At 43.6% G+C, this 14,312-nt stretch overlaps 1 protein-coding gene across 2 annotated transcripts in view; it reads right to left on the reverse strand.

Annotated features, from left to right (window-relative positions):
• LEPR (leptin receptor) overlaps positions 1 to 14,312 on the reverse strand; it is a 75,389-nt gene that overhangs the window by 9,881 nt on the left and 51,196 nt on the right. For both annotated transcript variants that reach the window (XM_048861932.2, XM_048861933.2), the window contains exons 11-17: positions 7,346 to 7,494; positions 6,900 to 7,059; positions 6,727 to 6,809; positions 4,267 to 4,483; positions 2,471 to 2,650; positions 1,422 to 1,517; positions 598 to 700 (exon numbers count right to left, since the gene is read on the reverse strand). In XM_048861932.2, coding sequence (XP_048717889.1) covers positions 598 to 700; positions 1,422 to 1,517; positions 2,471 to 2,650; positions 4,267 to 4,483; positions 6,727 to 6,809; positions 6,900 to 7,059; positions 7,346 to 7,494 — 988 coding nt within the window. The remainder of the gene's footprint in view (positions 1 to 597; positions 701 to 1,421; positions 1,518 to 2,470; positions 2,651 to 4,266; positions 4,484 to 6,726; positions 6,810 to 6,899; positions 7,060 to 7,345; positions 7,495 to 14,312) is intronic.

Here is a 14,312-nt window from a genome sequence, read left to right on the forward strand (position 1 = left end):
CTCTTGATGGCGCCGTGCATTGCGACGGATGTCTGTTAAGCTTGCATAGGAAAAGTATACAAAGTCGTTGCCATCTGTACGTTAATCCGTTTGCTACGATGTGGCGTGCACGTTTAATTGTAAGCATTGACCACGATCGCAGTTTTGCTTTTGCTTTTATTACAATGGGTTACTGGCTCATTCATGCAATTCATGCAATTGCTCTGCTTCAAAAAACAGGCACACCCATCATACTAGTAACAACAGTGTGATGCTAGTAAGCACTATCTCACTTCAAATTGACATTACTCCATACTTAAATGGCTCTGTTTGAATCAATGCCTTACAGTTTTTAATATTTAGTGAGAGTTGCATGTGTACTTGTATGGTGTGGGGGGTATAAACGACTACAGACATGAAGAAGGGGGGGCGCGATCAAATACGTTTGAGAACCACTGCACTAGACTATGCTGCCTTTCAGATAATGTACATCTCAAATATATAAATGGTCCCAAAAGTTAACTAGGTGTGAATGTTTCTATAGGCACACACTTTTTAAGCTGCAGTGTCTTCTTATAAGCACATTTAGGGAATCATATATGGAAATAAACAACATGCCTTTGTTGCGAGATCAGCAAAGTTCCAAGCAACAAAACGAAGGATGAAATAACTATTGGTAGAATCACATAGATGCCTGCATCATTCCGTTTTTCACTCCTATCTGAAAACGAAAGGAATCTGTTTCAATCTATTTGCAATATTTCTCCAGTTATCAGTCCTAACTTTACTGCAATTTAAAATATCTATAAATAGAACAGTTTAGATAACGATCAGTATGCATACAAATCAGAAACAAATTACTCGCTGTACATTAGTAGGTTATAGTAGATACATGCTTATTGTATCACCCTTAAGTAAACTGTACTGTGTCACACCAGGGACCCCTGACTTGTGTACAAATACACAGGACGTGAAATTACTCTAAAAACTCAGTGGCTCCCATGTTTCTGTGGGATAGTCCGTTGTTCCCCTGTTACTCAGAATCATCACTAAGGCAAATAAAGGGAGTAGCCCATACACAGAAGAACCATGGGAATATAGGACCTCAGAAACCCCTTGGGATTGTCCCAACATATGCCCTTCCCCTGCAGAACACTGACCCTTTTGAAAACATGGGTCAAAACTTGAAATGCATTATGATATTAAATAAAATGTAGAGACAGTGCCAGGAAAAGTTGGTGGGGGTACTCCACTGACTTCTAAGCTATGCCAATTTATATCAACTCAACTAGGGTCAGTTATATCTCAATCACTGTGTTTTCAAAACAGTTTTCTTGTTGTTTCTCATAAAAACATGAGCAAGAGTCCATATCATATTCAAAGGGAACTTTTACTAACCAGCTGCTGCTTAATAAAAAAAAAATTAAGATCATATTGGTCACCTTTGATGAATCCATCAGTTGTTTTGGGGTTGCCTACTCCTTCAGGGAATATTGGGTACAGGCTAAACTGGTACTTCTCAATAAGAATAAAATGATCTGGAAGGAAGAAATCAGACTTTTGAGTTTAAATTCCAATTTAGTAAGACTATAAAATACTAGCCTCTAGAGAGGCTTTGATCTCATGCAACAGTGGTTCAAGGGAAGCCCACAGGAAAAGAAGAATTATTTTCTCTCGTTTAATCCTTTAAATTTTGGATTCAAATGTAGACCCAACAATCTATTTTGGATATATTAGCAATTTCTTCTTATGGAATTATTAGCTTTTGATGAAACGATTATAAATATTAAAGCCCCAAAGCACATACAGTAAAATCTGGATAAATAGTAGATATATGTAATATTTATATTTAACATACATTCAGCATATATTGGTGTTAGCATAACATATATAACTGACCTTTCCTCTTTATCACTTCCTCACAACCAAATACAAACCCACACATGTACAGGATGTAAAAAAGATGAAGCATACTTTTTCCCCAAGTTCAATATGGTAATGATGATCCTTAAATGGATGTAAATCAGGAACAACTCCATTCAGATCAATGCAGATATATCAGCATAAAGCAGGTGCAAATGAAAGGAGGGTCAGGCCCAGAGTGAATATGGAGGTTTGTGCAGATCTGAACCAACGAGTCTGCAGTTCCTTTGTGCGCAGCGACTAAGGTGCGTATGGCTTTGCGGACCAATGCCCACGTGACACAAGGTGATGCAGGACCAGGGCCTGGGTTTTTAACAGCAATAAGGACAAGTCAGCAATCCTGTATCAGCCCAGGTCATTAACTCTATAGTTGATCCTCAACTGACAAGTAAGATCCAGTACAGCCAAGAGCAATCTTTAACACTCAAAGTATTCTTTCATTACAAAAAAAAGAGAGAGAAGGATACAGCAGAGAAGCTAGATTCATGTACCCAGAAAGTGCAACCTTTCACCACAGTGTAACACAGGTAAAAATATCACGTGTGTTTATTTTCAAGTACAAACTCACCATAAATATAGTATTTGCTAATATTTGGAGCAACTCGTATCCATTTCATTTGTTCTTCCTCATTAAGGTTTTTCCATTCAAGAAAAAAAGACATCACATACATTTGAGGTGAAAGTGTCCAGGTCAGAATTACACAACTGCTGTTTACTGGATAAGCACTGAGTGACTGCACAATATTCACTGATAAAACAAAAAAAAGCATGATTAAAATGAGATCAGCTATACCAAATCAGAGTTGGATTATACATGCTAAATCTCAGATCCCACACAGAGATGAAAAAGATTATAATGGTTTAGGTTCTTTGTTGTTTATTTTTGCATCTCCACTTAAGTCAATGAAGTGACATTGTTTTACACTAGCACAGGACTTATCTTCACAGTGGGGTAATGTGCTCTACAAAGGTGTGATTTCTAAAGCACACCAACATGTTGCACATTAATTAGTCTATGCAGATTCTGACAGTTCATATAGAAGGTACCCTAGTGTGTTTTAATGTAGTACTGTTTGAAACAGCACTACATTAAAGCACGCCAGCAGCGTCTATATGGACCGATTAATGTGAAAATCGTTAGTGCACTTGAGAAATCGCACCCCTGTAGAGCATATTAGCCCACCCTGTAGACAAGCCCTGAGTATCTGGCTCCAGGTGTTAAACAGATCAAATCTGTGGGTTGTGTTCCCACCACATTTCACACAGCGTTCTCTCCTTAAGCAATATTCCTGTTTTGAGCAATATTCCTGGTTCTTACCTCGATCTTTCAAACTTTCACTCCTTAGTTGAGACATACTGTAATAGCTAAAAACCATCAAAATGTCGCTAGCAAAACAGAGCATAAATCTACGGCTCATGTGGTGTTACGCTCTTCTATGGAACAGGGATAAGAACCTAGGTGGCCAATTTCCATCTTGCACTCCTACTGCTAGCTGCAGCCTTTCTGGGGTACGTTCATGCACACCATTAGCCAGACTTTGACCCATAGAAAGCACATGCATTTAAATACTAGTTGACAAAATTTCAGCTCTGCCTACAGATTGCAGTAATGCTTCCCATGACATTTAAAATACAGACTACCACCTAACAAGGCAGAGTCTGGGTGAATCAACAAAGAGGGTGCTACTATGAAGTGTAAAGTCACAATGAATAAGTGAGCTGTCAGAAAATGCCGAGTCAATGGAAATCAAAATGTTCCACAGGAAGGCGTTGATTTCATCAAAAGTCTTGACAGAAGAAGCAGGCTGGCCAGCGAGCCCGCCTGCCTGGTTTCCTGCCAGCCCACCTGGCTCCCTAGTTTTCCCACTGCTCATCTGCAGAGGGTTCTCAGAAAGCTGGAGCATGTCAATCAAGCTGCTCAATTTCCTGGGCTCTCCAGTTCCCCTGCAGTCCACCAGGTAGGCTGCCAGGCTATCCAGTTCTCTGGGTCCCCCACAGCTCACACAGCAGGCTGCCAGGGCTGCCCAGCTCCCCAGCTGGCAGCCGAGGGATCCAAGCATCCCTCAGGTGAGCAGCCAGGATCTTGGGGTGCATATTTCATTTCAGAACAACCAAAAATGTTCCCACAGTGGGAATGTTTTTGCGTTGCTGAAACTAAATATTGGGAAATTTCAGTTTTGTTAAAAATGTGGAGTTTCAGGCTTTTCATTCCTATTATAGCAGAGAAAGTCATCATAAGAGGTACATTTTCCTTCTTAATAAAGATTTCTTTGTTAAAAGAAAACTGTCAAAAGCACAGTAGGCATTCCTAATGTTAAACATCTTCTGAATGCATCAGTGTTATTACTAACCTGTTAGTCTTACCTGTGCTCATTTGCTGCGACAGAGTTAAATTAAAATTCATTGAGGAAGCTCCAATTGAGTTAACAGCTAGCACTGTAATGGTGTGTGCATCCTCAGTCCATGGAAACATACAGGTAGTGCCATTGGTGACATATTCAGTCCAAGTGATGTTTTCTGAAGTGTGATGCTTTACAATATATCCACACACACTGCATAATGAGTAATTCCTCATCAATGGCTGCAGGAAATATCAGTATATTTTAGCTTGCTAGGGTTTGATTTTCACTTGACAGTAGAGAGCAGCCTTCTAGTTCTGAGAGAGCAGGACCCTAAATAATACCCATCAGGGAGACGACTTTTCTTATACCTAAAATATTGCTGTGCATTTAAACAGGCTAAAGTTTTTCCATAATCACTGACGCCTGACATCTCTACTTACCATAGCTCCTAAGACAAGTGTGACTGAGGAAATGCAAACCTTTAGTTTGCTCTGGTAACTCATCGTTTTATCTTATTATTTTTAAAGGATGCAGAGCCAGAAGGAATTGCCATGATCCTAATTTGGGGAAGTATTTTCAGTAAAAGAGACTCAGGACCAGATGCAATAATGCATGCGAGGCTGCAGGCACAGTTACCATGACTACATGTGCAAATAAAGGTAGTTAGTCAGTCACCTAACTAATCGTTTGCATGTGCAATTACACTGTTTGCACGTAGAGTCATAGCAACTGTACAGGGGATGGTTTATAGTTGCTGGAACAATTCTGCACACAGACCTTGGCCTCCTTTTCTGAGAATCTGGCAAATGGAGACGAACATCTTTCAATATAATTTGCATCCACTGTTTTTAAAGACTCCAAATCATAGAGTTTAAGGCCAGAAGGGCCTCACAACCAAAATAAGCCCAAGGGAGACTAGATTGTGTGCCAAAGGCAGAGAATAAGAGGGACTGAGGTGCAACAATGCCTGAGGGTCCTGCAATGGCAGGGAAATGACTAAGTGAGGTGTACCCAGATAATTCTGGAAAGCAACCCACATGCTGCAGAGGAAGGTGAAAATCCCCAAGGTCCCTGCCAATCTGACCTGGGGAAAATTCCTTCCTGATGCCACACATGGTGATCAGTGAGCATATGAGCAAGAACCAGCCAGCCAAGCCTTTGAAAGAGAGAAGTCTCAGTGTCATCTCAGAGCACTGGCCTACCCTGTCCATGGTCCCATCTCCATGTGGCCATCTAGATGCTTCGGAGGAAGGAAACAAAAAACATCACAACAGAATACATGGGGGTGCGGGGCCTGGGGGATCCCTTCCTGACACCTGCAGGTAGCCAGCTGAAGCCTTTGTTTTTTGGCACATGTAAGCATCAGACTCAAGTGCAATATTTAAAAAAAAACTTTTTAAAATAAATGAATGGTACATCTTTGCAATTATATTTTATTGTGTATTGCCTGGTCAAGTCTTAAGATATCATGATTTGACTTATACATCTGATATTGGAGTTTCTATTCCTCCAGACTGCAGCGAATCAGTACAGCCCAGGTGGCAAGATTTGTCTCGACAGGAAGGATGGTGAGTGCTTTACACTCTGGCCAAAATACTGTCCTTCCTATCCTGGGTGCTGGGAGGTTGGGAAGAGGAGCTGGCGATGCAGTGGTTCTTTAGCAGAACAAAAGGACTTGCTTGCTTTGAGAGGCGGGGATTATGTGTATACAGTATATGCTGTGTGGGTGATGAACAAATACGAGCAGCAAATAACGCCATACAGCCTGTGCTACTGATTGCCCCATGTAACTATGCTTAGGGTACGGTCAGATCCTATTCACCCAAGATGGGCCTCTGGTGTGACAACCAGGGCAGTTAGCAGGGTCACTGGCGAGTGTTCTGTTGAACTGTAAATCTGGAATCCTGCCCTGCTGCTGAATGAAAATGGCTGCTGACTGACTGAGTGAACGGAGAGTCACTGTGACCTCATAACCATCCAGAGCAACCAGAGCAACAGCAGAGGGAAGGATTCTATCCTATTAAGTTGGAGAAAAGGGAAGAAAAACAGCTCTGCCAGCTTGTGGTAGAAAAGACTTCAGTGTATAAGGAAAAGGGAGAGGGAGAGACAACTGCAGAAAGCAGTAAGGAGAAGAGAGAAAGATATGGGAGGAAAAGAGGTAAGAACTATATTCTGATTATATTGCAGTACTGCCACCAATGTTTTTTAGGAACCTCTACTACCTGACAGGGCTGCTGAGTGAGAGGTGGTAAAATTAATGAAGCTGTGTCCTAATTGTACTGTCTATAAAAGGACCATGAATAATGAATGTTTGAGTCTGTCATTCAGGACCGCACGTGCTTGCTCTATGCCCACCTCCAGTAACTCCACCAACACTTTTGAATCATGCATCCCACAAAGCCATCAAACTGTGGCATCATCCATATCATGAGTGAGAAACAGAGACAGTGAGAGACAGAAGCTGAAATACAATTCTTCATACCTTCCAAACTAAAGTAACATTTTTCTGCTTCCTTATGGGATCTTCATTAATAACTCTCCAAAATTCAGGACCTCTCAGGGGAGCTGCAAAATTACATCCATTTTAAGAAGGAGAACAATTTCACACATGCATAAAACTATAATCTTCAGAGTATATTTACAAACTACACGCACCTTGGATATCCTGTACAATGGTATACGCTGGTTTACTCCAATCACTCCAGTAACCTAATCCATCTAGTCCACTGCAGCGCACCTGAACAATATATACAACACAAAGGTCCAGTACCTTTATCATGGCTGATCTTGTTGGTGCATTTGAAACCTCAAATATCTGCAAAAGAATTAAAAATACTTAGATTAGGAACACCACACAGTTTTCTAGGCATCTGACTGAGATCTTAATTCCTCAAACTGGTAAATTCAGACCTCCTGCCACTGAGTCCAATGAAAAAGACAGCCCACTAATATAATTTTGCCGCAGAAAATAAATTCTATTGCAAACTAAAATACTTTATCATTTAGAATGAATTCAACATACATTGGTTGATTGACATGGACTTTGCATGCACAAACACTGCAAGGATGAAAACATTATTTTGTATTAAATATAATAGTACCTCCCACAATATTTCTTCCTTGTTCACAGAGTACCGAATCTGAAACTTAAGATCGCTGTTCGAAAATGCTGGGTTTGTCCAGCTCACATTCAGCAGCCCAACATTCTTGGTGATTTCTGCCTTAACGTTAGAGGGAGGAAACGGCTTCACTAGAAAATTGAAGAGAAAAAGCCACTGAAATGTAGACTCTGAAATATCTAATATTCTATTTTTCTCCTCTACATTGGACTGTATTGTGATCTTAGCTACAGCAATGCAAATTCTCCTCTGATATCAGGGGTTATTCCAGATTTTCTCTGGCTTATCAAATCAAAATCTTCTCAGTTTAATGTCTAGTGCACCATACAGGTTTGCTTACTCATTCACTACAGATGTAACTCAACTGTAATTGACAAATTGAATGTCTGTCCCTGAGATATTGCCCCACATCAGGACAAAAAGCTGATATATCAAAACTTTTTCCACAGAATGAAAAATTCAGAAAAATTTCAATTCGGAAATGTCAAAACATTTCATTTTGGTTTATCTTCGTTTCACGTGGGGTCAAGTCAGCATTGATGTCTGCATCCATTTCAGCTTCCAGGCTGCCTCCTGGAGACTCTACTACAGGGAGCTTGCAGAGGGGCATCGTGGAAGATGAAGTAGGGCTAGGGACCGGGGGCCAAAGGGGAAAATGGGGGCATGACTAACCCAGAATTACAACTCCCATGACGCACAGCAGTGGCTCAGGCAGAAGTAGAAACTAATATGGAGTCAACCTGAAATTACATGTTTCGATTTTCCAGATGGAAACCTCTGCCAAAATTGCTCTTTTCCTATGGAAAATTTCAATTTCAACGATGCCCCATTTTACAACAAGAGAATGTTTTGTTCAAAGTTCTTTGAGCAACCCTACTAAGAAGCAATAAAACAAAAGAGTAAGGAGAACTAGAATGACCACTTTGTTAGCAGTACGGTGCAGAGCATGCTTCACTCACTGTAGCTCAACAGCTTTATCTTATCTCTACTGTATTTAGAGTGATGAGTGTATAACTCAGACTTTTAAAAACTCTTCAGGCCAAGTATATCTGAAAGCCTTCATTTGCCAGCGCTCCTCAATGTACATTCCATTCAGCACAGCTTATTTTACCAGCCATTTAACAAAAGGAAATCTAACGCATTTCTAGCTAGATTACTTACTAACTTAACAGAGTTTCTGAGACTGCATTCCTGATCTGTTCCCGGCAAAAGCATCACACTGACAGACAGACCCTTTGTTCCCCCCCCCACTCCAGCTCTGAAAGTATCTTGTCTCCTCATTGGTCATTTTGGTCAGGTGCCAGCGAGGTTATCTTAGCTTCTTAACCCTTTACAGGTGAAAGGGTTCTGCCTCTGGCCAGGAGGGATTTTATAGCACCGTATACAGAAAGGTGGTTACCCTTCCCTTTATTTTTATATGACACGCCCCCCAAATCACAGATAGGGTGAAAACACAGGCTGTGATTTCTTCCTGGAGCTCTAGGAGAAAACAGAATTAATAAGACACATGCACCTCTAAATATACTACCAACTGTATAAAGACTAACAAAATTTCCCACATCTCAAGGACGATTTTAACCAGTTGATTCTGGGAAACTTTCATGGGAGAGTGCATCAGCCACTTTGTTAGAAGCTCCTGAGATGTGTTGTATGTTGAAATAAAAATCTTGGAGAGCTAAACCCCACCAAATATGTTTTTTGTTATTTCCTGTGGCAGTATGAAGCCACTGTAGTGCAGCATGGTTGGTTTGCAGGTGGAAACGCCATCCCCAAACGTATGGGCGTAGCTTTTCCAGAGTGTAGACAATAGCGTAATATTCCTTTTCACTGATTGACCAGTTGCTTTCCCTCTCAGACAGCTTCTTGCTGAGAAACACGACTGGATGGAATTCTTGATTCGGTCCTTCCTGCATTAAAACTGCTCCCACATCATGCTCGGACGCATCTGTAGTTACTAGGAACGGTTTGTCAAAGTCTGGGGCCCTTAGCACAGGGTCAGACATGAGTGTCGCTTTAAGCTGGTTAAAGGCCTTCTGGCACTCTTCAGTCCACTGAACTGCATTTGGCTGTTTCTTTTTGGTTAGGTCTGTCAGTGGGGCGGCGATTTGGCTGTATTGCGGTACAAATCACCTGTAATATCCAGCCAAACCTAAGAAGGATTGGACCTGTTTCTTTGACTTTGGGACACGCCACTTTTGGATAGCATCCACTTTGGCCTGTAGGGGGTTGATAGTTTCTTGACCCACCTGGTGTCCAAAATAAGTCACTCTGTTTAGGCCTATTTGACACTTCTTAGCCTTAACAGTTAGTCCTGCCTCCCTTATGCGCTCAAAGACTTTTTGTAGATGTTCCAGGTGTTCTGCCCAGGAATCTGAAAATATGGCCACATCGTCAAGGTAGGCGACTGCATATTCTCCCAATCCTGCTAGGAGATCATCTACAAGTCTTTGGAAGGTGGCGGGTGCATTTCGCAGCCCAAAAGGGAGCAGATTAAATTCATACAGCCCGACATGTGTGGTGAAGACTGACCTTTCCTTGGTGGATTCATCTAGCGGTACCTGCCAGTACCCCTTGGTTAAGTCCAAGGTAGAGATGAACTGGGCCCGTCCCAGTTTCTCCAATAGTTTATCTGTGCATGGCATTGGATAGTTGTCTGGGTGAGTTACGGCATTTAGCTTACAGTAGTCCATGCAAAAACGTATCTCCCCATCTGGTTTGGGAACTAGAACCACTGGAGATGCCCATGCACTGCCAGAGGGGTGGATTACACCCATCTGTAGCATATCCTGGATCTCCCGATCTATAGCAGTTTTAGCTTGAGGAGACACCCAGTAAGATTGGGCTCTAATTGGGTGAGCATTACCTGTGTCAATGGAGTGATATGCCCGTTCAGTCAGTCCTGGGGTGGCTGAGAACGTCGGCGCGTAGCTAGTGCACAGCTCCCTGATCTGCTGTCGCTGCATACACCCAAGGGTCATGGAGAGGTTCACCTCTTCCACGCCACCAACACTTTTCCCTTCGTAGTAGACACCTTCAGGCCACTCAGCATTATCTCCTCCCTGAGCTGTAAACTGACAAACCTTTAATTCTCTGGAATAAAAGGGCTTTAGAGAATTAATATGGTACATCTTAGGCTTTCGGTTGGATGTGAGGAATGCCATGAGATAATTAACAACTCCCAGGTGCTCTTGGACCGTGAATGGCCCTTCCCACGACGCTTCCATTTTATCAGCCTGGAGTGCCTCTAAGACCATGACCTGGTCCCCTACTTCGAAGGAACACTCTCTGGCATGTTTATCATACCAGGCTTTTTGCTCTTTTTGAGCATCCTGTAGGTTTTCTTTAGCAAGGGCTAAAGGAGTTCAGAGGGTGTTTTGTAGATTGGTTACAAAGTCCAGAATGTTAGTTCCTGGAGAAGGTGTAAACCCCTCCCATTGCTGCTTCACCAACTGTAATGGCACCTTAATCTCGCAGCCATATACAAGTTCAAATGGTGAAAACCCTAAACTGGGATGTGGTACAGCTCTGTAGGCAAAGACCAACTGCTGCAACACTAAGTCCCAATCATTGGAGTGCTCATTTACGAGTTTACGTATCATGGCCCCCCAAAGTTCCATTAAACTTCTCCACTAGGCCATTTGTTTGATGATGGTAAGGTGTGGCAACCAAGTGATTCACCCCATGAGCTTCCCAAAAGCTTTCCATAGTTCCTGCCAGAAAATTAGTCCCTGCATCTGTGATGATGTCTAAGGGCCAACCTACCCTGGCAAAAATGTCCGTTAGTGCCTGACACACACTTTTAGCCCTAGTGTTGCTTAGAGCTACTGCTTCTGGCCATCGGGTGGCAAAATCCATGAAAGTCAGTATGTACTGCTTTGCTCTGGGTGTCTTTTTCAGAAAAGGACGCAGAATATCCACAGCTACTCGCTGAAATGGAACCTCAATGATGGAGAGTGGCTGTAGAGGGGCTTTGACCTGGTCTTGGGATTTTCCCACTCTTTGGCACACCTCACAAGACCAGACATAGGTAGAAACATTTTTGCCCATTCCCTCCCAGTGGAATCACTTTCCCAAATGGTCTTTGGTTCTGTTCACCTCAGCATGGCCACTAGGATGATTGTGGGCTAAGCTTAATAGCTTTACCTGGTACTCAGTTGTAACTACCAGCTGTCTCTGAGGATGCCAGTCTTCCTGGTGTCCACCAGAAAGAGTTTCCCTGTATAAAAGTCCTTTTTCTACAACAAACCTGGATCGATTAGAAGAGCTGAGAGACGGTGGGTTGCTCCATGCCGCCATCCAAGCTTTCTGGAGGCTTTCATCTGCTTCCTGTTCAGTCTGGAACTGTTCCCTTGATGCTGGAGACATCAGTTCCTCATTGGATTGTGGACCTAGGCTTGGTCCCTCTGGAAGCGATGCAGGTGATGGGGCTGTTTCCGTTGATGGTGAACCACTCTCCGCTGGTGCACTATGGGGTATTTCAGGCTCTGGCTGAGCCTCTTGTGTCGGGTCATCTGCTGCTGCTGCCAGTGCAAGCTCGGTGGTGCCCTCTGGTGTTGGAGCTGTAGATGGGGTTGCAAGCGCTGGACTCAGTGCTGGCAATGGTTCTGGTGCTGGTTGCTTTGCCAGTTTCAGTTCGGGGGCTGGCTTGGGCTGGGTCTCTGGGACTGGATCCACTACTGCCGTTGCAGTTTTTGGCAGAGGATCCAGTTCCACCACCTCCATGTGGGTCTCTGGTAACACAGACGGGGCCCTGGTGGAAGGCTCAGGAACAGGGATAGGTGTGGAAGCTTGCTTAGTCTGGCTGCGGGTGACCATTCCCACCCTCTTGGCCAGCTTTACCTGGTTGGCCAAGTCTTCCCCCAGCAGCATGGGAATGGGGTAATCATCATAGACTGCAAAAGTCCACATTCCTGACCAGCCCTTGTACTGGACAGGTAACTTGGCTGTAGGCAGATCGAAAGAGTTGGACTTGAAGGATTGAATCATCACATGGGCCTCTGGGTTGATTAAGTTGGGGTCCACTAAGGATTGATGGATAGCTGACACCTGCACTCCAGTGTCCCTCCATGCTGTAACCTTCTTCCCGCCCACACTCACAGTTTCCCTTTGCTCTAAGGGTATCTGGGAGGCATCTGGGCCTGAGGACCTTTGGTGTGTCCCCGGTGCAATGAACTGTAATCTGTTGGGGTTCTTGGGGAAGTTGGCCTTCACATGCCCCAGCTCATTAGATTTAAAACATCGCCCAGTTGGCTGGTCACTGGGGCGAGGTGGGTTGCTGGAGAATGGTGTGGTGAGACGATAAGGTGTCTGGGGTTTTCCTTGGGATGTAGGTGGGGCCTTCGGTTGCCCCCAGTGATAGGGTTTTGTTTCCAGTTGCCCCTTCTGATATTCGCCCCAACTGCTACTAGTTTTTTTCTTTTCTGCCACCTCCACCCATTTGGCTCCAATCTCCCCTGCCTCAATTACAGTTGTGGGCTTCCCATCTAGGATGTATCTTTCTATTTCCTCAGGAACACCCTCTGAGAACTGCTCTATTTGCATTAGGAAGGGCAACTCTTCTGGAGATTTAACACTTGCTCCTGATATCCAGGCATCCCAATGTTTCACAATGTGGTGGGCATATCGGGTAAATGACACGTCTGTTTTCCACCTTAGGGCTCTGAACCACTGACAGGAATGCTCGGGTGTTAGCCCCATTCTGACTCTCGCCTGGGTTTTAAACAGTTCATACTTGTTCATGTGTTCTTTACGTATTTCAGCCGCCACCTCTGCTAAGGGTCCACTGAGCTGCGGCCTCAGCTCTACCATGTACTAGTCTGTAGAGATGCTGTACCCAAGGCAGGCCCTTTCAAAGTTTTCTAAGAAGGCCTCAGTATCATCGCCTGCCTTGTAGGTGGGGAACTTTCTGGGATGGGAAGCAGTATCTGGAGAAGGATTGCTAGGGTTTGTTGGTATATTCTGCTGAGCCTTTGCCTTCTCCATGTCCAGGGCATGCTTTCGCTCTTTTCCCTTTGCCTCCATTTCTTTTTCCTTTGCCTCCATAGCTCTCCTGTGGGCAGCCTCTTGGGCTTTCTCTGCCTCATTCGCTGCCTCCATAGCTCTCCTGTGGGCAGCCTCCTGGGCTTTTTCTGCCTCTTTCGCTGCCTCCAGTCTGGTTAACTCCAGTTTGTGTTGCGCCTTGGTTTCTGTCATCCTAGCCTCTCTGTTTTTAACTAACTTTACACCCAAGAGTTAGAAAGAAAACCACAAAACAAAACAAAAAACCTGGCTTGTAAAATTTTGCTGTGCTGTAATGTGATACCTATGTTCTCTGATAGCTATTCTCAGCCTACAGAAAAATCCTTAAAAAAAACAAAAAACTAACACCTCTGTCTCCAGGCAAATAGACAGAAAACCCTCTAGCTGCTCTTAGCTTAAAAAAAAAAAAACCTCTTCAGGTCTGTGAAAAACTTGTGAATTTCCCTGCAGGAGGTTAACTACCCTGCCTTTAGGTAGAGAAAACCCCAGCTCAAAAAAGAAAAATCCCTTTGTTACGCTTGCTGCTCTGTCCCTCAGGCAGAGACACAGAATTTACAGCTGCAATCCTCTTTTACAAAACCTTTTAAAATCCTGCTGTGCTTCTGGTTCAAAATGATCTCAAAAAAATCTCAAAATGATCCCACCGCTCTGCCACCATGTCAAGGTTCCTTCCTCACTCTGAACTCTAGGGTACAGATGTGGGGACCTGCATGAAAGACCCCCTCAGCTTATTCTTACCAGCTTAGGTTAAAAACTTCCCCAAGGTACAAACTTTGCCTTGTCCTCGAACCCTATGCTGCCACCACCAAGCGTGTTAAACAAAGAACAGGGAAAGAGCCCACTTGGAGACGTCTTCCCCCAAAATATTCCCCCAAACCCTACACCCCCTTTCCTGGGGAAGGCTTGATAAAAAATCCTCACCAATTTGCAT

The sequence above is a fragment of the Caretta caretta genome, chromosome 8 (genome assembly GCF_965140235.1).
Source record: "Caretta caretta isolate rCarCar2 chromosome 8, rCarCar1.hap1, whole genome shotgun sequence".
Taxonomy (NCBI): Eukaryota; Metazoa; Chordata; order Testudines; family Cheloniidae; genus Caretta; species Caretta caretta.